Below are 24,191 nucleotides of genomic sequence, written 5' to 3' on the forward strand. Positions count from 1 at the left end.
GATAAATGCGACAGCTGCGTTTATTTTAAAATGTATGTGATTCCTCACCCCTAACTTGAAACCTCATTAAAATAGTCTACCTCGTGAAAATAGTCACCGCCACGGGTCCAGACGAATGGCTAGGGGATTTCTTACTTTAGACAAACTGCAGCATTTCATCTCACTCATTTGTTTTTTAAAATGGCTTGTATATTTTCGTTTAATTTTTTTCTTCACACCTGCATCATCAGGAAGGGGGAAACAAATTTGCAAGAGACTAGTAACTTATGAACCACAATAAAATTATTTTTTTTCACTTAATTTTTATCAACAATAAAAAGTAATTTTTAGCATATTCAAACAAAAGAAAACCGGGGAGTTTGAATAAAAAATTATAGTTAATTTATGGAATTAAAATGAAAAAATTAGCTTGTGGGCCAGGGCATTTTTTTTAAAAATAAAACACCAGAATTTTAAGAGCTAATTGAAAAGAAAAAAAATGGCTGAAAGAAAAAAAAATTGAAAATGAGAACCGCTGATTGGCGATTAACTTCAATCAGGTTCTTACTCGCATCTCCAAAGATGCAGTGAACATTTCAGTGAAAATATAGCTTTTATTCCCTCGGCCGCCACACAGTGATGCAAAAAAAAGTGTCTAGTTCGGTGTGGAAAAGCGCGCAAGCGCAAATGATTGTTGTTATTGTAGATTCCAACCTGTATATTTCCCAGATTTCAATTTTAATTTTATAATTTACGATTATGATATAATAATAATAGTTTTTCTCTAGGAAATTAATATTTGGTTATTTTTGATACCTGTATGCAATTAAAACCAGTTCAAGGTTTGTTCCCATTCTTCTTATCAAGTAAAATTGAAGTCATAAAAAAATACCGGGACTTGAAACATTCTTATTTGTGTGTGTTTTTTAATGCAGTATGATTTATTATGAGTTCCTTTGACGTGTGCTTATAAATTGTTCCATTTCGTATCATTGCTTCCTACCATTGGTTACCTTATAATTTAAATGCCGGCAAGATCAAATTGAATTGTTTTGTTTTAGTGATTCAAATAGGCTTAGGGGCAGCTGTGACAAATTTATGTTAATATTTGCTAATTATTATAAATATTTTTTTAATCAACATAAAGGATTTATTACCTTAGTATACATATATGTATTAAGACTTTAAAAATCTATGCATAGATTTTATCCAATTTTTAAAAAATCAGAGAAAAAAAAGAGAAAGATCTGTGCAGCTTTATAGCATTATTTTTAAACATTATTTTGTTTATGATGAAACCTAATATTTAGAGCAAAATCTGCTCTAAATTGCTGTGTATGCTGCGGAATTATAAAAAATTCTGATATCTAAACGTTTGTATTTAAGTGAAAATTAATATATTCTACAAGCACACAAAGTTGAAAAACATGAAACTTTCAAAAAGTGTCCACACTTTTGGCCACCACTGTATAGTGAAGAAACTAATTGTGTTGAAGACTGGAGAGTCACCTTGCTGACGAGATTTGACTGTATGGTCATTGATTATTCAGTGCCATTGATTCGCTTTTTATGCAAATAAAACTTTTTCCTCAAATATTTTTTAAGATTAAAATATAAATAAAAAGTAATCCTGTGTTAAAATAAGTTTCAAATGCGTGATGTATGTGAGTGCATATAACATTTTGTATTGTGATGTCGGAAGAAACTTATTTTAGATTTTCACATCAATTTATTTGTAATAATTATCTATATGAAGTCAATTTATGAAATTAAACTTAATTATTAATATTAAAATAAGGTACTCACCCTCAGAATTTCTCACCCTTTCTCAAAAACTTAAGTGAGATTTCTAAAAACAAAAAAAACACAAAAACTCTTGAAAAAAAAAATCATTTCTTTAACTAAAATACATTTTTAACGTCTTCTATTTTTTAAAGCATTGAATATTTTTGGTGCATCATCATAGAAGATTTTGCCTTTACAAGGTATTTGTCCATCTTACATTAGCACATAAAAAATTTGAACGTCTTACATAAAGAAACCTAACCTTCAGTAAACACGTGGTTGCAGAGAAATGTGTTCTGAAAGGGGTTCTGTGGTTGTGTTCTGTTGTTCGAAAAGGTTCTGAACAATACTGGTAAATAGGGAAGCTAGATAACGGGGCAGATGTTGAAAATAATGAAAGATCCAGGAAGAAAAGTGGCGTAATTCTAAGCTTTTTCCAAAATGCGAGACATTTGCGAATTTTAAAATTGATTTATAGAATGCGCGAATTTCTCGCGGTAATAAATTTTTAATGCTATAAAAGAAAAAATATTTCGAGGTTCTCGCGCTGTAGTGAAAGCACTGTAGATGAAGAAATTTGTCTTTTGCTTGCTAATTAAATTATCACAAAATAAAATAAAATGTTTTGATTAGTGATACATTTAGTATATTTTTCAATTATTATTAATATATAAACTTGTGACTGTTATGCCCATAGATTTATTACATTTTTACAACTTCATTAAAAGTAATGATAATGAATAAATGTTTAATTTTTACCAAAATATGTATGTTTGATTTATATCCTATTTAGTTTTATTTTACTATAAATTTTTTTTTAAAGTCTGGAATTGAAGTGCATTAAAATTAAAAGATAAACTTAAAAAAAATTGATCTATAGACTTTTAGCTTTATTGGAAACACTAGGAATTTCACTCAGTAATTTTGCGACTTAGAGCGAAAAATTAATTTGAAACAGATACCAAAAGCATTGGTACTTGCCCATTCTCTACTATTGGGTAAAAATTATTAATATGGTCTATGCTATTTAGCATCTTATATTATGAAAAATGCTTTTATCATGATTTATTTGATTTCACGAAAGCAAGGGTGCTCATTCCTGTCAAGACAAATGGAGAAATCCCCCCCCCCAAAAAAAAATATAAGAAGGACTTCCTTCATTTAAGTTAATACAAAACTACACATTAATTATTTTTTATTAAACTCAATTATTTCACTGTTAACTGATAGTTACTTTGTGAGGTATAATTTTCAGAAGACCGAATTACAATTGTAAAAAGGAATCACATTAAAAAATACCCAGAAAGGAAAGAAATATACACATAAAAAGTGTCCTTGGAAGAAAAAAAAGTCCCTTTTAGATTGCAATGTGAACTGATTCACAAAGTAGTAGTTGTGGCTTTAAAAATTACTAGAATTTAACAAAGTAGTAGTTGTGGCTTTAAAAATTACTAGAATTTAACAACAGATTTAATTCGCTGTTAATTAATAAGATTAATGTTAATAAATTTTAATTTATTTATATATTTTTAAGAGAACGCACAAGAATTAAGTTTACAGAAAGAAATGTTTTAGATTTTATATGTTTTGTGATAATATTATATTGAATGAGACAACTAATAGTCTCTCACTGGGTTAATCTTGTGATAAATGAAATGTATTAACAAAAATAATAAAGTGTCTCAAAGCGGAACAAAAATACTAATTTTCTGTTGATCTTTTGAATAATACAGATGAATTTGATTGAAAAAATTAATATAACAAACCTTGAAATTTAACAAAATGAATAAGATAGAAACCAAGCTAATAACAGAAGAACAAAAAAATGATGAGAAAGTGACTGAAAAAAGTTTGTGAATTCATTGGGTTCCTAGTTATCTTGTAGCATTTTCACAAACTCTCAGAAAAGAGCATTGGGTGGTGTAAGTACTGTCTACAAGTTCCTGAAGGTTACCGAGCAAGGAGCTTGGATCAGTAAGTACATCGGCATAAAAAAAAAAACAAAACAAGTTGCATTGTTATCAGTTATTATCAGTTTGCATTTATAAAAAAATATATTTTTAAACTTTCTGTACATAATGACAATTAATTTGTGGAAAAGAAGGGAAAAAATGCCCATTCGCTTTAAAGAAAAGAAACAATTTTAAGAAAAACAGAATATGTTGAAATAATGAGTTATATATTTTTTTTACATTTTCCCAATGAAAAACAAATGCTTTTAGCGTATGTAAAATTTTGACTAATACATGACCCTTAAAAAACAAGTTGTTGTTTTTCTATGTATAAATTGCATACCATATAAAAGTTTAATTAAATATCCTGAGAAACTTGTTTAATTTTTGGCTAAAATTTACCAATTGTGATTATTTACATGTTATATTTTTCTTTCAGATGGCTGATGATACTACTATTCTTTCTGAAATCCAAAATAAATATGTGCCATTTATGAAAAAACTGATTGCGTTCTTAGAAAAGACTAATAAAAGTAATATTTCATTTTCTGAGAAATTATTTTGTTAAATAAAATTTTTCATTTTAAGGATTTTGTCTAGTATCTTTATTTAGTCTTAATGGTGGAATTTTTTAAACATTTATAAAATATGTTCTTTGATTAGTGTTATGTTACATGTTCTTTGGTGTTGGTTTTTTGATTATGGTACCTTAAGGGCGCTTTTTCATTACACGACACGATACCGACAAAATCGGACAACAAATGTGTGAACGACAATGTCGTTGCCGGATCGTTTAAGCAACTGTTTTTTCACTTGTCCGATATCGTTAGTCCGAGAAGTAGAAATTCTTGTTCATTCAATGTTTTGAGCTTGAGTGTGTAGAGACATAAAATTTAAATAATTTATTTGAACGTGTTTCGAAAAATTATAAGTTTTAGTTTTGAATTCGTTTTGGCAACGGAGTTAGATACATAATAAATGTTGTTGTGTTCTAAAATGTTTAAGAAATAAAATATGTTATTTTTTGATGAAATTATTGGTAGTATCGTAAATTGGCGTTCATTTAATTTAGTTGGCACAAAGACCCAACAAGTGAGCAGTTGCTTGTGTTCTGCTGTGATTTTTTTCTGCAAACTTTAATTATGCCGGATGATAATCGTCGTCTCAAACTTCTTACTTTATTTTAGAAGAAAAAAGCTAGCAGTGCAGAAACGTTTTTGGGTGCACGAAATGGTACTTACGTATTAACGCCACAGCAGCTACAGATTTGGCGGTTTTTAAGTGCCGCCAATTTACACTTAAAATTATGTCTGTAATCGCTTAACATTACTTAAATTCTTTAAATGTTTTAAAGTATTAACGTTTTTTTCAAATCGAATTAAAATATTAGTTTCATTTAGAATAATCTTTTTAGATGACTTTTTAAATGAGTTTTATCAAATTTATCTTATGAAGCCGTTCTATCATGTTTCAAAAAAATGTTTCAGTTGAATCAGGGAACAGACTTTATATTATTCAATCAAGCAGAAACCAGTAGTTAGATCGAGTTCTGTTTGAAATACATAAGGGTCTTTATTTGCCTTTTTATCAAACCATTACTATTATAAAAAATACCATCCCTTCATTAAAGCATATAATGAATTTATAAAAATTTCCAATGAAACTTTTATGATTGTTTACGTCTTTCAACCTCATTATAATGTAAAAAATGCAACTTCATGAAATTAAAAATTTATAACCAGACATGAGAATAAATTATATAAAACTTTTATTTTCGAATTTTACATTTGACATGATCTAATAAAATATTAAAATTGATTAAAAGAATAAAATAATGATATCAAAAGAGGAGATAAAACAGGAAAGATACACAACAACTAATAAAATCGCCACGATTTGAGGAGAAATTTTCTTGCCTAACCGACATTTGATTCCGACAAACGTTATCGTCTTGTCGGATACGACATAATCGTTATCGTATCGGTGAGTGAAAAGGCGCTCCGTTGCTGACCATGTATTTTACTTGACTCTATGTCGTTCGCCGACAATCGGATCCGTTTTGTCGTTATCGTGTCGTGTAATGAAAAAGCGCCCTAATAGTACCATAATACATATAGTTGGTACCTTAATCAATTCATGAATGATGAATTAATACTTGAATGATTGTACGCATTGTATTAAATTTCTAAATGTATTTTTTTAAATGTGTTAAAAAAATCTTAGTAGAGTGTTTTTTAAATTTTTAAGTTAGAGGGACGTTAATTTAGTTTTAAAGTACAGATGAAGATTGTATTGAATTAACAAAAATTTAACTGGGGACCATTAACTTATTTACATGTTGTGATATTTTTATGTGCAGGTTCCTTTTTTGCTTAACACTTCGCATTATCATAAGTGAAGACAATGTGAAAAACAGATTTTTGGTGTTAAAAAACGATTAATGAGTAAAAATTATTTATTTTCTTAAGTTACTCATGTTTTTTTTCTTATTGCAATTTCAGTTTTTTATTTATTTATTTCTATAAAATTTAAGTGCAAACTACAGTGCACTCCCGATTATCCGGGCTAATCACCGGGACTAGTCGCACGGACAATCGAAAAACACGGATAAACCGAAAACTCCTTTTATTAAAGAAAAATTCAATATCAGTTCAAAAAATATAAAAATTACTAACATTTGCATGCATAACATCAAACTAGGAATTTTCGTTATTAAAAAATGTGTAATGCGTCTTCGCCATATATCGATACACGTATTTTACGAACCGCAGTAATGTCACCGTAATCAAATTCTCGCATATAATCTAATAAAGTTTCCACAGAGCAGCAGAATGAGAAATTGTATTTCATTCATTTACTACATCTTCTGTATCAGTTACTATCATCACTATTTGATTTAACAACATAACGATGTCTTCATCAGTCAAATACTGGAAGCCAGACTCACATGCATCACTTAGAAATCAATCTTCTAAATTTTCTTCATAAAGAATTTCGAAACCTTAGATTTCTTTTGCTTGTTCGAGAATGCTGTTGTCATATTTTTCTTGAACATCTGAAGAGGATTGTTCATCAAGCGGTATCATCTTTCTCCACGATCGTGATAACGTAGACGATTTTCCATATCATCCATAATGTAGACGATTTGTTCCATATATTGCAATCCAATAACGAATATTGCTTTCCAAAAATTTGGTAGTGTTATAACTTCATGAATCAAATTTTTTTAATCTTGAAAATGTTTTTCTTTATATTTATTGTGTGACTCCGGAATGAGCACGGATAATCGAGAGTGTACTGTAGTTTTTTTCCTCTCTCCTTTATTGACATAATTTTTCTAAAGGCATTGATTAACTTTTAAACTTATTAATGCAGTACATTTTTTACAGAAAATAAGCTATCTGAGATTTTCTGTGCTCGAGTAATTTTCGCATATCTGTTTTCTCCCGTGTCATTTAAGTTGCAATAGTCCCATTTTTATGATAATTGCTATTAATTTGAAATTTCAAAGTTTGTTTGAAAGCTTGAGATTTTTTTTAATAACTTTAGTAAAATTATATTTCTTGTCATGCAGCTCAAAATTGGAAACATAATAAATTATCTTCATTGATTTTTACATTATATACTGTTTTAAATTGACTATTTTATTTTTTATGAAATCAGTTTATTTAAAACGCTAGTTTTACTAATTAAATTTAATTCAATTACATTGTGGTTTATATTTTATTTATTTTTAATTTTATTTCATAATGTTTATTATTATATGAGTATATATATTTTTTTGTATCAAATATCCCTTGCATTTTCATTAAAGATAAATTTTGCTCAAGTTTTGCCGTTTCTTCTTTTTTTTATTCAAAAAGCAAAAACTTTACTTTTTTGTAAATCAATGGGGAAAAGTCAAAGAAAAAATTTCTCTATTTTGAGTGTGAACCTGATGATTGTTTTAAATAATTATGAAGAGTCAATTGATCAGGAAAACTTTTGCATTTTAGAAAATTGAGGTTGACAGGTATGCAGAGAGCTTCTATTCTCTTTAGCAACCTCATCACTTTAAAGTTTCTTGTTAATCTGAATGCCTATGACAGCATTTTTCTGAAAACTTGGTCTGCTCCTCAAGGGCTTAATTTTGCAATTCCATTTTAATTCTGCTGCTTTTATTGCAAGTCTTCAGTTCTTTCTCATAGCTCTCTATATTTCTGCTCTTTTGTTAAGCTATACAATATTGTAATTAAAAGTTTGTTAATACTGCATAATTTTTTATTTTTTAACTTTTTTTTAATTAACATTTTTGTTGTAATATATTACAATGTATTTAAATTATTCTATTATCTTATTAAGGAAAAAAGACTTATCTTTATAAAAAATAAAAAACTTTATTTAAGTTATTGACATATATTAAGCTTTAAATAAAGGTTTAAAGAGAAATAATCATTTCTTAAAAGTATAAATTTTTTTTTTTGGATATGGGTCTCTGACCGAAATGAACTCTTAATTTTAAGATTTATATAAAAAAATTTTTTTTTGTTCAAATAATATTGTTCAGTATGAAATACATTAAGTATATAAATTGTGGAAAAAATATTACAATAAATCAATAAACCTCAATTTTTCTAGAAAGTAATTTACCCAGCACTAGTATTATGGAAAGCACTAAATAGTGATTTTTATTTGATGACAACTATTTATTCAACTAAAACTCAAATATTTCAATTTCATGAGCATTATATTTTTAAATAAAACATTATCATTAGATTTTGGGAAGATAAATTGGTTAACATTAGATTGTAGAATGAAAAGTTCATTTTAAATATCTTGTAATTTTTATCGCTATTTACTATATATTTTTATTATATTCTTTTTTTTATTGCAGCTACACCAGATATGCTTAATAAAATAAAAGCCATATATGCCATTTTTACTTCATCAGAAGAATCGTAAGTTAAATGAAATATTTTCAATCTCTCATGTAACAAGATAAGAACATGAATAGTTTGATTGTAATTATTTGATTGTAATTGTTTATCAAATTGTAATTGTTAATTTTAAATTTGATAAAAGTAAATTGAAAATTAAACTTGTGCTAAATGGAATAGATTTTTGCAAAATGCAATAGATTATACTTTAGATTGTATCATGGGAGATAATTAAATTATTTATGAACTAGTTGAATACCCATTCTTTTTCTAGGTTAAAAACATGTTACATTATTAATGACATTTATTATTAATGAATTATTAATATACTGTACACAATCTTGTATGATATTGAGAAACATACAAACACAAAATTTAAAATATTTTCATTTTCTTCCTAATTTATTGCGTTTGCACTTTTTGGTCATTTAACTGTATGAGACCAAGCAGGTTATTACAAAATTTTTTTTTAGGTCTTTCTCTTTTTAAAATGGATGTTAACTATACTCAAATTTATTTAAAAGATTAACTAATTCATCAAAAAAAAAATTGTGCTTTTGATTGCCACCAGTATTTGATAATCAATGTCAACCTCAATTAAGTAATTTAACTGGTGCTTTAGCACCTTATTAAAATTAATTTTCTTTTTTATTTTATGGAAATATGTTTCAAAAATGTAAAAATCAGCTCACGTTTTCATTTAGCTTTTAAAATACTACTTTGGTGACAGTAATCTAACATGTCATCTTTGTTTAGTTTTCTTTGCTTGCCTAACATAAAAAATCAATGATAAATTATTATTAAACAGGATGCGTAGCATTTTTAAAAAATGCTTAAAGGTGCTTATTTTGGATTTACATTTTTTAAAAGCCCTTAAAGGTGCTTTTTTTTATTCAGGGTTTGTAAAAAGTGCTTATTTTTCTATCTTTTAAAAAGAGTTTTTTTTTTTTCTTTGCCGTCTAAATTACAACTTTTTCATTCTAAATTACTAAAAATTCATGATTTTTCACAATTTTCTCAGCAATATTTATCAGAAGCTAGTTTTTTTATAAATGATTATGTAAAGTTTTTTTAAAATTGTTTTTGAATTTTATGTTTATAAATTAAGAACATTAAACGGCAGAAAAAAAGAATTTTTATCACTGCTATGATCCTAATTATGATTTTTTTTTCTTTTGGAAAGTGATTACAAATATTTTTTGAGTGCTTAAAATGTACTTTGTGCATATTTGCATATTTTTTTATGTATGCATATTTTGTGCATATTTTTTGTTGAAAAATTGGATATTTTTTGCATTTGGTGCATATTTTTTGCATGCTTTTGGTGCATATTTTTGCATATTTTGGTGCACATTTTTTTGTTGAAAAATCTGGCTATGCATCCTGTTAAAGAACATTCAATACAAGCTCAGTGACTCTCATTTTTAGTTAAATGTGAACTGCTTGCTGGTGGTGAACATCAATGATGTTATCTTTCGAATATTTTTTTTAAAAACAAAAATCATCTGCAGTTTAAAGTGTCAATGCTTATTGCTCATCCTATAGTTTAAAAATGTTGCATAAACAGTTCACGAATTTTGTGAATCAGATTCAAAATATTTTAGATATATTGCAGATATTATATTTTTAATTTTTATTGTTCATTTAGCAAGCAGATAGAAGCTTTTAAGACTCATGAAAAGAAACTGGAGAAATGGTATAACAATGCTCAAAATAAAAAGGTAAACTCCACTTATTCTTTAATAGACGTTCTAACTAAACTACCTGATTTGGGTAATAAAAGCATGCATTTTCCGAGAAAATTTTAAATTATATGCATTTAATTTTGATTTATATGCCAGAAATGTCTTTGGTGTAAAAACTTCTATAATAAGAAAACAATCCAAAGACATAGATATATATAATATCTAAAAACCTGTTTTAATTTAGAAGTAAATAGTTTTTTTTTATTCAAGTACTTGATTATGAATTATTGTCTCCTTCCCACATGCATAGAGTAAGAGTTTCCAAAAGTATCTGCAAAATCATATATTTATGTATGTATAACTATTTACAGTTATCCATTATGTATCCATGAATCTAAGGACTTTTTTCATCAGTTGGTCTGCATATTATGAAAATCTTATAAATAAATTGTGTGACTTTGAATCACGATGTTGGATTTTATAAACATGTGAATATGAATTATAATATTGGATTTTTATATGAGGTCGATTCATAAATTGCACAACATTTAGTTTTTAAATTTGAATACAAATTGCAATGTGTAGCCTTTAAATTATGTAACTATAAAAATTGAAGTCTATTAAAATTGCTTGAATATGAATTCAATGTAGGACTTTCAAGAAAATGAATTGTGATGTGTGATTGTTAGAACTAGTGAATTTTTACTTTTGATTTTTTAATCATGGGAATATGAATTGCGATATATGATTTTTTAAATTGCATGGGAATTAATAGGAATCTTGTGAAAATGAAATGGAATGTATATGAATCGTGGAGTGCTATTTGTTTATGAAATGTGGTCAAAGTGGGGACTCTAAGATCACATCTGTGAGGCAAACAAAGATTAAATTGCAATTTGTAATTTTCAAACCAGCTGCTCTATATGCATAGCAGAAAATCCAGTTTAAGTATTATTCCTATTATTATGGAAATATATAAAATGGAATGTTAAATAAGCTCTTTGCATTGTAAATGTTTTATTTCGCATTACTGTGAAAATTACTACAGGAAAAATTCTTATTACTTCACAACTCCACAGAAAATTAATTCTGTAGTCTGTGGTTTCAGAAAAGAGTTGTTTAATATTAGCATTCCTGTATATAATTTTTTACAGACTGTACATACTTAAGATCTTATTTTACAAACATATATTTATTTTAAAATTGGTTCTGTTACTCTAAATTTATTATTTTTTATTAGCTCAAGAATGAAGTTGAAAGCTCTGGTGTAAGTTTTCTTTTTTCTAATTCATTATGTTTTATTTTATTTTTCATAATAACTATTCCATGAACATTTACCACCCATACCATAAAACTCTCAATAGACAAGACAAATATATTGCTAGTTCAAAGAATACAACTAGATTCAAGCATTTATTAGAAAATGGAAGTTTCTTATTCCCTGTTTATTGTTATTAAAATAAGTTCTAGAAAAATTAAATTTGTTTGGCTTTATTCTCTCTGATATGAAAACTTTAAATTGTTTTAGTTAATATCAGTAAATTATGTTTCAATTTAGTGATAGTGAGTTGAATAGTTTAGTGATAGCGAGTTGATTACAAGTCAAGTAATTAAAATTTTTGATTTTTGCTCATTTTTTTATGTATAGCTAAGTGAATTATTTAATTTAGATACAGTTTGTGTCAGTTTTAATTCACTTTTCATTCACAAATGCTTGAATGTAAACGAATGTACTTTTAAATTATTCTACAAATGCATATAATATTATTTTATGTATTAATTTGAGTGTATGTATATTATAACAGATGTATATTTATTTACGGAAGAGAAGCTTTTATTATATATATATATATATATATATATATATATATATATATATATATATATATATATATATATATATATATATACATATTACCTAAAAAATTTGTTTGATAATCTATATATATATTTCTCTTACACGGCGATAAAAAAAAGCCTCATTACAACTCCCCGAATGGCAACACTAGAAAATCGGCCAATGATTGCGGCTAAAAATGTCACATGTCAAATTTAGCTGAGATGGCTCAACATATAGCGCTTTTAAAAACGGAAACTGAAATAACCAGAGAGAGCATAAGCTAGGCAGAAGCGAGTAGTCTTTGTCAATAGATCTCTATTTTATTTTGTCGAAAACGCTTTTTTTTCACGAATTTATTTGACGATTTTTTATTTATATCACGAATTTATTTGTTTTACTAGAATTTATTTGTTTATGCAGGTTTTTGCATTGCAATTCGCTTATTTCAATTTTTAACAGACTTGAATATGAAAGCCAAAATTTTAACCTTTTTAAAGAGATATCAGTTTTAGAAATTTTATCTTAAGATTTTATACTATAGCACATTTCTAATAGGTTTAACGAATTACATGTCATTTATTTGAATTCAAATTTATTTTAATGACTTAGTATTTACTAAAAAGATGTAATTTTTTTTTAAAAAAAAAGTTGTCATATGGATTTGAATGATTGTTTTGAATTCTTAGAATTTTATGCATTTGCAATGTACCTAAGTTAGTAGCGAGCGAAGCAGACCAAATAAAATTGCTAGCAATTTTTGGGGGTTGGCGAGCGTTAGCGAGCAGGGGGCGCAGCCCACTAGTATTTAATAATTTTTGCTTGTGCTTTGTAGTTATTTATTAAAAAAGACAAATTTTTTTAATCACATATTTAATTATATTATATTTAAAGTATTTTCATGTTCAATATGATTTTGTTAAATTGAAAATTTTGGTGTTGAAAAAAAATTAATTTGACTTTAATATTTATAGTCTAAGCGACCATTTATTGAAGATACAGATTCCTCTCAAGGTGGTGAGTACTGCCATTAAATTTAAATAAAAAAAATGTAGTTATTTTTTTAACAAAGATTTTTTGTAAAGTTTTTGTGAAGAAAATTATGTTGTAGAACCTTGATCAATTGTTTCTCTTGGGATCATTCATTATGAAAATAGGAAAACAACAAATGCAGGTTAACATAAAATGTCAAATAATGACATGAAAATTTATAAAAAGTAATTTATTTGAAAATTACTAAATGTACCATGTGTATAAAAAAATTGAATTGGAAAAAAATATGTACTTTCTGCAACAATATTTATGATGCAAAAAAAAAAAGATGAATATACATATTTGTTTAAAAAATTTAGAAATTTCGATTTGATTAATAAATTTCCTACATATGAGGCAAATATTGATGTTCATTTTCTGTGAGTTCAACTGACTACAAAAAAATTCCTCATTATTTCAATCGCTTCTACTGCAATCATTTTTTAAATTGCCAGCACCGCAAGTTAGTACATTTTCATTAACTGATTCATAAATATCAAACAGAATTTTTGAAGCATTTTCCCTAAACTGTTAAAAATTTTCATTTTTCTTCTTCATAATTAGAATCAGTTACTGTTTTTCTTCTCAAACCCAGGTAAGTTCAGTATTTATTCAGGCAATGCATAAGGAACAATAAATCAAGGTTCGGCTATATTAATATAGTTATGATAGTTATTGATTATTATAAACAGGGTTGGCTTTTTGCCGGCAGAAACTGGTTTTTGCCACGCCAGTGGCAGAAATTGGTTATAACCGGCAAATACTGGCAGAAACTAAAAAAACGTCTATATTAGTTCTAGTAATTGCTTAATGACATTTTGTTTAAGTAAACTGAAAAATGTAACTGTAACTAACTTTTTAATTCATTTTTTGTAAATAAATATTGCTGATGATAAAGAGGACAAAGGAATTGATCAGGTCATAAATAATCAATTGATCTACAAGGAAGTCAAACACCTGCTACTATATATAAAACCCATCTCTATTGCCCTTGATTTAGTTCAGAAGGAGAACCGTTCAATTGCAGATGCTTGTGATATTTGGATTAATCTAATAAAGGAAGAGAATCTTGATGGCTGTTTATGAAAAAGAAGTGACAAACAGATTTAAACAGGCAGTTACTGATTATTATTTGCTAGCTTATATGCTGCAACCAAAGTCTTTGGGATTAAAATTATCATGTGCTCAAGAAGAAAGTGCCAAAATTTTACTGGCCAATATCAACCCAGATTTTGTACCTTATGTCATAGCTTTGCAAAACAAATCAGCCCCATTTCCTGAAACTTATTTTTCCAGTCAAGTTTTGACAACTACCCCAGCTGCAACATGGTGGTCCAGTTTTAAAAATTATGCAATAGATAAAAGTTTCACAAATCTTGCTTGTTCCTTGATGGCAATGCCTACTAGTTCTGTTAGACTTGAGAGAATCTTCTCAAAATTTTCGTTCCTGCATACCAAATTGAAAAATTGTTTAGGTTTAGAAACTGCATCAAAACTTGCCTTTTGTTATAAATTACTGTGGAGTGCAAACAATGTAATATTTGATTTTGAATGGTGATAATATTGTAACTAAATTGTACTCTGTTTAACATTTAATTGTTTTTTTTTCTATGAATTATCCATTGTATGTCAATCTCAAAGCTTACTTTAATGTCATTTTCTGAATTTTTGCCAGTTTCTGCCGCAATTGTGGCAGAAAAGTGTTTCTGCCATGCCAGTTTTAACCGGTTTCTACCAGTGGTTTTAACCAACTCGGCAGAAACTTGCCAACCTCGATTATAACTAAGATATGATTTATATAAGTGATTCATATGTTATTAAATGTATTAGAATATATAATAGAATGTATTAAATTCATAAGTATGTTGGATTAGGGGTGCACAACCTTTTTGAGTGAAGGTCCACTTGCACAGCAGGTAGATTAATGAAAGGCCACATGTATACTTAGTCATGTTAGCAGCAAATAATTGTGCATTATGTTAACCGGCAAATATTATTTTTGGTATAAACATTTGTGTTCTAAGCACTAAATTTTTTAGTACCTTTAATTAGTTCTCTATGCACGAAGTTTTTCATTAAACTTAATTACATATTTTCAGAAAATTAAATACTTTTAAATATTTAAACTTATTTAAAAATTAAAAAAACAATTTTGAAAAAAAAATTCTTCATTTTTTATAATAATTAACTTATCAATATATATCGCTCATGGATTTCAAGTTTTCATTTTTAGGGAAAACGCATAGAAATGCTTTAGTTTGCTTGAACGAAGATAACCTTTAAGTTGAATTATGAGTTATGCAGTATTGCTGCTGAAAAGAATGTGTATTTTCATATTTACACCTGTTCTTAGTCCAAAACGCATGTTTTTTAAGTTGTGCCACTAATACAGCTCATGAGCGATATGTATATATATATATATATATATATATAGCACAATAAAGACCAAAAGAAAAGAATTAATAAGTTTTATTTTCTGTGCATAAGCTGCAAGTATGTGGAACTCATTAAATAAATTAAAAAATATAATGAAAACATGGAAAATAATAAAGATTAAGAAAAGAGAAGAATAAAAATTATTAAAATAAAATATTTTTAAAAATATTTGGAAAAGAAAAGTTCATATTAAAAAGGAATTTGTTTAAAAAGCCGAAAACAAAATAAGGAAAAGATATAATCTTGTCATCACCTCACACAATTGTATCTGTAATAAGGAATGCTTTCTAATATTGTATTAATATAGCCAAAGCAAAATACATCAATACAATAATTTGAGGAACATTTTAAAAAATTGAAACGAAAATAGAACACATTAAGTAAAATAATATGAAATTAAATAAATCAAGCAAGAAACAGAAAATAAAAAGTTAGAAAAATACACAACAAAACACAAAATGTAATCTTTAAAGTGAGTAGCGAATTCAAATGAACTTGCATGTACCAGAATCTTTCAAGAATAATTTATAATAATTTCGTAATAAGATTGCCAGATTACAAAAAGTGCATGTAGAGTTTAAAGCATAAATAGAGGGACATTTTATGGCATGTTCTTACTGCAGCACTGATGCCCGTTTGATTTGTTAGTCACCTTGGATTGTCCCAAGAATGAATGTGTGCAAGGTAATAATATTATACTGGATAATTTATAATTAATAAGGTTGATATTTAATTATACAAATTTAATGATTTTTAGAAAATTAACATTTGTTTAAATAAAATGAAACATAATTATGCGGTTTGCACAGATTTTTAGACACGGATTTGCACATGGCAAAAATATAAGTTTAGTCAACAAAGAAGTTTTTAGTGAATTTTTAACTAATAATAAAAATTGACCCAAATGATTTAATATAGAACTAAATTACTAAATTTGAGTATCTATTGTTTTTTTCTCAAATTTTGAAAGAGTTTGTATGTTTGTTTTTTAGATAAATAAACATTACTACATATTCTTTTAATTCTATTCATTTGATTAAAAATGTTGTTTAAATAAATGTTTTTAGAAACATTAGAATTCCAACTAACTAGTTTATTTATATTAAAATTAAAATAATTTCTTTTATCATATAAGTTGACAATATAGATATTTTCTTCTTTTTTAATACCTAAATCCAAAAAATTTAAATTAATATTTTCATCATGATTATAAAGCAAGATTATAAGCAATATTATAAAGCACTTCTTTTTGCGTGAGTTGATGACGAGATTATATCTCTTCACTATTTTGTTTTCAGGCTGTTTAAAAATGTTTTTTTTTCCCCCACGTAAATTCTTTTTTTCCCCCACGTAAATTCTTTTTTTCCCCCTATGTAAATTATTATTTTTTTAAAATTTTATTTTAGTAATTTTTTATCTCTTTTCTTAATCATTATTATTTTCAATGTTTTCTCTATATTTTAAACTTAAGTAAGCAGTTTAAAAAAATCGTTATTTTCCTAAAGTTTTAAAATTTTTTATAGTGCAATAACATTGTGTTAAAATATTGGGATTAATTTACAAATGCATAGTACCAACTGCCGTAATGATAAAAAAATAACTGATATTTACGATGAAATATGCACAAATAAATTGCATACAATAGTGATTATTTAAATTCACGTGGCGTATTAGCATCGTAGTTAAAATAACGGGATTGTCACAATCACCAAGAAAAGCACCACAATAAATTTTAAAAAAGAATTACATTTATGATGAAATCAGTATGAATAAAGTGTGCCAATAGGTAATTATTTAAAAGCGTAATTTAAAACTCGCATGTCATAACAAAAACGATAAAAAAAATTTTTAAACTATGGGAGAGTACATCGCAGAAACTGCTGATAAAATGATTAAAAATAACTTGGATTTACAATGCAAGCGCAAATTAAGTACGGCAAAAAGTGATAAATTAAATGCGCGATTTATAACTCACGAGTCGTAATGTAATAAATGTAACAGGAATTTATAAACAACGTGGAAATTAGTAGTCATAAATGCCAAAAAAATGTCTCTTGGATTTATGATGGAATTGAAAAAAAAAAAAGCACTTCAAAAAGTGATTATTTAAATGAAAGATTTGAAATTTGCGTGCCGTAATAACGTAATAAAAATATGGGATTATTAAAATTATGTGTAAAAACGTACCAATAACTTCGTTTGAAAATGGCAGAAGCAAAAATAAAACACGACAAAGAGTGATAAATTAGATAAGCTTACGAGTGGTAATATCGTAATAAATGTTTTGGGAATTTATAAAAAGGCAATATAATGTACCTTTCCTCTGCTGTTAATACTGGAGAAGATTTTTTTTTTTTTTTTTTTTTAATTTTTCCTCTCCTTTTTAAAGTTTGGTTTCATTTTGCCTACACTTTACTAAATTTGCCATATTTAAAGCACTATATAACATAAGGGGAACTACTGATTATAGTTCACATAGATAAAAAATATTTCAATGTAGTTTAAAATACAGTCGAACCCCGCTATAGTGAATCTGGGATATAGTAAACACTCTGATGTAGTAAACTTTTTTAGTGGTCCCGTCTGTACTCCTATTCAAATAATGTTATTTTTAACGCTTATAGTGAACAGCTGAGAACTTGGAAATCGGTTATAGTGGACTCAAATTTCATTTCTCTAAATATCTTTTTCAGTCTTCCATCTTTAAACTTGCAGGTGTTGGGACTGAAAATGAATGCATTCCTATCTATAGCTGAAGTAAAATCAGCCAGAAATGTCCTTGATATGTTTTTTTCTACAGAAAATGTTGATAAAAAAAATCTGTCATTCTTTGCACATTGTAGATAAGAAAATTTGTGATCTCTATTTAAAATCAAATTGAGTTCAATCTAAAATCCCAAATTTTTTTTCATAAAAAGTGAAATTAAAACTATTTTTTAGCTATGTAAGTACTTTTTTCATTACTTTTTGCTTTATTATCTGTTAATTAGTTAATAATTTTTTAATAACTTATGTAAAATTGCAAACCCAATTTTCAATCATTCAACTGTCTTTATGCAAAAAATGTTCTTCAAAAAATTTGGATATAGTGAACCATCGTTTATAGTGGACGCATTACTGAGTCCTCAGACGGCTCACTATAGCGGGGTTCGACTGTATTTCTAAAAGTTAAAATATTGCCAGTTAAATAATTGATTAATAAATATTTGTCCTACTAATTGATTAAATATGCACATTTAAAATAAATTGTACTTCCACTCAAGAGAAATTGCTGCAACTTCCAAAACTTTTTGATATTTCACTCAAATCCTGTTTTTCTTTTAGCTATAGAGATTATTCCTACTAAGCGACAAAGAGAAACATCTGCTGTTGGTTTGAACAATAATTCAAGTGCAAGTATTAGTATACCTGCACCTCTTCCTATTGATAAAATAAAGCAAGAAAAGCCAGATAAGCCTGCTGTTAAAATGCCAACTCCTGCTCAGATAGCTACTCCAGTTGTCAGGAGTAATACCAATGAAACTTCCAACAACTCAAACACCTCTCAAGACTCGGGTGAAGTAGTTTTTACTTGCGCATCATGCCAGTTTCAGACTCACGATGATCAAGAATTTATGAAGCACACTCGCACTGATCATCGTAGTGACTTATCTATGTGGTGTAAACAATGTGGAAAATGTTTCAGTAATGCTGGAGTTTTGGTTTCTCATATTAAAGAGAGGGCATGTACAAAAGAAGAAATGATCTACAGATGTGGTGTGAAGGATTGCACATTTGAAACTACTAGCGGGCAAACATTTGTGCATCATTTGAGACATTGCCATAAAGGAAGTCCTTTCATTTTTTGTGTGCATTGTCAAAAAATTTTTACATTACCACATTGTCTTATATTACACATGCAAGATGACTGCCCTTTTAAAGATAAAAATAGAAGAAACCCAGGAAGTGCCCCCTCTAATTCAACTAACTCATTACCAAAAATTGCTGACGCCTCTCCAATCATAAGGCCAATAACTCCCAATGTTACACCGAGAGTTCCAACCATATCTTCCGTTCGACCTGTAACTGCCTCAACTCCAACAATCCCTACAGGTATGAATGCTAGTTCAACACCTCGGGGTAAAGTAATGCCGTCGTCTCGAGGGCGTGGTCGTGGAAGGGGAAGAGGTAGGGGAAGACCACCCTCTAGCAGTAGTGATTCTGATGATCCAGATGATCCATCTTGGCGTCCTGAAGAATTACCAGGGCAAACTGGTCTGAGACGATCTGGTCGCTGGGCTAAGAGGGTGAATGATGTTATTAATGTTGAACCTAAACAGCCCAAAACATCATTGTCATTGAGTCAACTTGATTCAAATAAGATGTTAAATTGTCCTTGTTGTGATTTTATGGCTGCATTTACATCAGTTCTTGAAGATCATTATATAGCTCATCACAAAGTAGCGAACAAAAATGCTTGTTTGATCTGTCATCTTAAATTTGAAAACACTCGTGGATTTATTGATCATTTTGGTGATCATGCTAATGGTAAACTTCCAAATAAGCTACCTGTTGAAACAGTTTCCCAAGTAGGAAGCCCTGCTACTGTAGTCATTAGTACGGTACCAAATCGTAATAGTGTGGATGTTCAGGATGTAGTTGATAAAGTTGCTTCCAAATTAACTGTTGATGGTTTGGAAAATGTTGTCAAGAACCTGGCTGATGTGAGTGTTCTTGATCCAACTAAAGATCCTGATGTGAAAATACCATATCAGGCAGCAATCCATGATAAAAGTTTAAAAGATTCAAAATTAAAAACCATTGAAGAACTAAAATCACCAAATGACCTTGTTGCCATGAAGTGTGAAGAAAAATTGAAACATTTTTTTAAATGTGTCCTTTATAATTGTACTTTTACTTCACACGATCGCAATGACTATTTTATGCATTTAGATTTGGTACACAAAGGAAAGAGACTACACTGTTGTTACTGCCTCAAAGAATTTTTCTCAGGAGAAAGTGTTACTGATCATATGGTTGGTGAACACAGTAAACGTAACTATCAATGCAGCAGCTGCTTTTATCGAGCATATAGTAAAATTCATGTTCAGATTCATATAAAAAATTATCACACGAAAGATACTAACACTGAAATATATAGTTGTGAGCCTGTTGTAAGTGGTGCGGCTTCTCCAATCAAAGAAACAGATGATACATTGAATACAACTTGGCCTTACATTTGTGCAGTAGGAGAATGTAGTTACCAAAGCTTTGATCCCAAAGATTTCAAAATTCATAATGAATCAGTTCATCGAACTGTTACTGTTTTTTACTGCTACTACTGTAAGGTTGATTTCATTTCTCTCAAACGATTGCTTAATCATTACCGCTTACATGGAATCAATACATTTCAGTGTAATTACTGCATTCATGGGTCAGAGACTAAGGATGAAATTTTACTACATCTCTGTTCCATTCACGCTGACATGCCACTAAAAGCTTACATGCGTGGAACAGAAGAGGATGCGTCCACAGAGGTGCAACAAGTTTCTTACTCTGTGACAAAAGATTCGACAGGAAAAACAAACGACACTGCAATTACTGCTCCTATTGTTGAGAAAGATGCAGATAGCAGCGATAAAGTAATTGAAAAGCCTGTCAAAGTGTTCCAAAATTTTGAAGCAAGTTTGTATGAAGTAGTAGGCAGCACTTTCTATCCAAAATATTTAAAATCTATTTGCTCTGATTTAATATGTGGCATTCCTTATTGTTCAGAAAAGCTTGAAAATATGTCAGCCTACATCGGCCATTTAAGAAATATTCATGCAGCAGCAAATTTTTCATGTCCTCATTGCCCTGAAGTATCTGAGACTTGGGAAACTTTTATTACTCATCTTTCTTGCCATGGAGCTAACTTGTATGCTTGTGGTCTTGCTTCATGTGAATTTTTTGACTCTGATAAAAATAGAGTCTCAGAACATTTAAAAAAGCATAATACCTCAGATGCTAAAATTATTATTGTCAGAGAAGAAGATCAGGAATCAAAGCAAAATTCTGAAATTAAAGCATTACCAATTAATTGTCCCTTCGTCATTGAGGGAGAAAATTTTCAATGTTACTTTTGTTTGTATAAAAGTAGCAGTGCATGTATTATGAAAAATCATTTATACCAAGAATTGTATTACAAAAGAGTTAAATGTGACTATTGCCACGAGCGATTTGGGAGCAAAAACAATTTGAAAATACACACTTTAAAACAACACCCAGAAAGTCAATTAAACTGCTCTGTCATACCCAATCTTCAAATCGAAAAATTGGTTAAATTAGTTTTGAAGGAAAGAACTCTGGTATCTAAGAAAGGACCTTATACTTGTAAAAACTGTTCCAAAAATTTTAATTATTCAAATCATTGGCAAAGACACTTACCTTTGTGCCTTTCTCAAAATTACCAGCCTCATGAATGTGGATATTGTTCATTTAGTTGTGTGGATATAAAAATACTTCGATTCCATGTCGATGAAAAACATCACCCTAAAACTTTCCTTTCTCTCATAATTTCAAGTTCAACAATTGAAGAAGAAATCGGAAAGAAAATTCAAAGTACGAAGATAGAATGTTTGTTAGATATGATTGGGAAAGCTGCAGAAGATGAAAATGAGGCTATTAAAGATTGTTGGTTTGCCAAATTTTATGTTTGCAGTATTTGTTCTTTTGAATCAAACCACAAATATAACATTGAAAAACATTTTGAAAGGGCTCATGTCGGTGCCAAGGTCGACATGTTGAAAAGTATGCGTAAAATGGACATCCCCTCTGGTCTCTCTGCTGGATCAGATGATATTTCAAATGATGGTTCCAAGACATTGCCGGATTCTTCGAGTGACATTAAGCGTTATCGCTGTGGATTTTGCATAAAGAAGATGTTTACTCTACAAGAGTTAAGAATGCATGTTGAAAGTGTACATTCTGTCCGTGATGAAATGGAATACTTTTATTACTACAACCCAGATCCTAAGTTAGTATTGAATGAAATTGAGGATGTACAATTTGAATGCTCTTATTGTAAATCAGGGAAAGATACTTTAGCTGCAGTAAAGAAACATTGTGATTTAATGCATCCTGACAGTCCATTTAAAGTTAGGGGATTTGTTTCAAGAAATAGTGGATCCTCATTATCTGCTATTATTGCTTGCGGATATTGCTATCAGCGTCTACATAATAACACTGAATTAAAGAGACACTTAACTACAAACCATCCAGGTCAACCTCACAAATCTATTGGTGACTTTCCTGACGTACCTCGTAAAAAACGTTCACTCGAAAGTACGGAAGAAGATTTACCATATAAAAAGGTGCGATTTGGAAATCAAGTGTATGTTTGCTCCCACTGTGGAGCTGCTTACTCTAGCAAAGAACATATTGCTACCCATTCCAAGAAGTCTCATTCCCGTCTTCAGCTGGAGTTCTCAGTTGTGATGCCCTCTTCTAGTGGTGACTACGAGTCACGATTTTATAAATGCGAGTTTTGCCTTTTCACTGCAGAAAAAGATAACCTACTTAAGCACATCTCAACGAAGCACAAAATGAGAGTCACATGTGGCCACTGCAATAAACGTTTTGAGTTTGCTTCTAAACTGAGAGAGCATCACGATGCGTGTCATAAGGGGCTGCCCGTGAAATACAAGCAAGAAACGGTTGGTAACGTTGTTAAACCTGAATTGAAAACTGACCAAGATTCCAATGATAAAAGTCCACTTCAAAATGAAACTAAAAATAAACCTCTTGATGATCTGAGTTGTGTGTTTGTAACTTACCACTCATCAGATGGAAGGCAATTAAAAATGTCTGTTCTAAGTTACTCACAACTTCACAATATTTATCCAAAAGTCATCCTTACTAAAGTGAAAAAAGATGATATATCATAATTTGTAAGATTTTTTTTTTGCTTATTTTTCATCATCGATATCAGTTACGCTAATTATTCAGAAATTATTATTTTTTTTAATTTTAGTGTTAAAAGGAACGAAAATGTTTTTAAAATCAAATTTGTTCTTTCATTGTCTATGAATTTTACTGTCACATTTCATTATGCTTGTTTATTGCCTGTAACTTGAGGAATAAATAAATGTTTTTGCTATCATTTGAATTATCTTTAAATTATTATTATCTTTGTTATCTGATGTTAAACATTTCTTATGTATCTGTGGAATTGATATCTAAATGTTGACTTCAGAATGGTTAGTAAGACAATTTTTTTCCCTTTGTATTTTTGTTTAAGTGAGATTAATAGTATCAGCCTACAAAGAAAATTAATACTATTTATGATTCTAAAATTACTACGGACATTCTGATTCACCCTACTCAATAATTTACCAGGGAATAAAATGAAAGATTTAGGTGTAAAACATTTTTTCCAATATAATAATTTTGCGAAATATTGAAGGGGAAAAAAAGCTTATTTTATTATGATTTGTTTAAAAATTGTAAAAACAGAATGAAAAAAAAATAATAATAATGAAGAAATTTTTAGAGAATTTTCCTTTTCTATTGTACTATTTACTAAATTTTATTATCAGACAATAAAATTTTA

The 24,191-nt window shown here is 28.5% G+C and overlaps 1 protein-coding gene across 1 annotated transcript; it reads left to right on the plus strand.

The window, feature by feature from the left end:
* Positions 1–612: 612 nt before the first annotated feature.
* Positions 613–23,741, plus strand: LOC107455967 (uncharacterized). Its single transcript, XM_043043009.3, has 7 exons — positions 613–821; positions 4,156–4,249; positions 8,590–8,653; positions 10,281–10,353; positions 11,558–11,584; positions 13,129–13,171; positions 18,947–23,741. The coding sequence occupies exons 2-7, from the start codon at positions 4,156–4,158 to the stop codon at positions 23,524–23,526; spliced, it is 4,881 nt and encodes a 1,626-aa protein (XP_042898943.2). The 5' UTR covers positions 613–821; the 3' UTR covers positions 23,527–23,741.
* The last annotated feature ends 450 nt before the right edge of the window (positions 23,742–24,191 follow it).

This window comes from Parasteatoda tepidariorum, chromosome 1 (genome assembly GCF_982258835.1).
Source record: "Parasteatoda tepidariorum strain Cologne lab strain chromosome 1, Ptep-v5.0, whole genome shotgun sequence".
NCBI classification, from domain to species: Eukaryota; Metazoa; Arthropoda; class Arachnida; order Araneae; family Theridiidae; genus Parasteatoda; species Parasteatoda tepidariorum.

Excerpts from the sequence above, each read along its gene's own strand:
- LOC107455967 (XM_043043009.3), top strand. The coding sequence starts at position 4,156 with ATGGCTGATGATACTACTATTCTTTCTGAAATCCAAAATAAATATGTG. Across the intron at positions 4,250-8,589 it reads CTTAGAAAAGACTAATAAAA|CTACACCAGATATGCTTAAT; the intron begins GTAATATTTCAT and ends TTTTTATTGCAG. Across the intron at positions 8,654-10,280 it reads TTTACTTCATCAGAAGAATC|CAAGCAGATAGAAGCTTTTA; the intron begins GTAAGTTAAATG and ends TTGTTCATTTAG.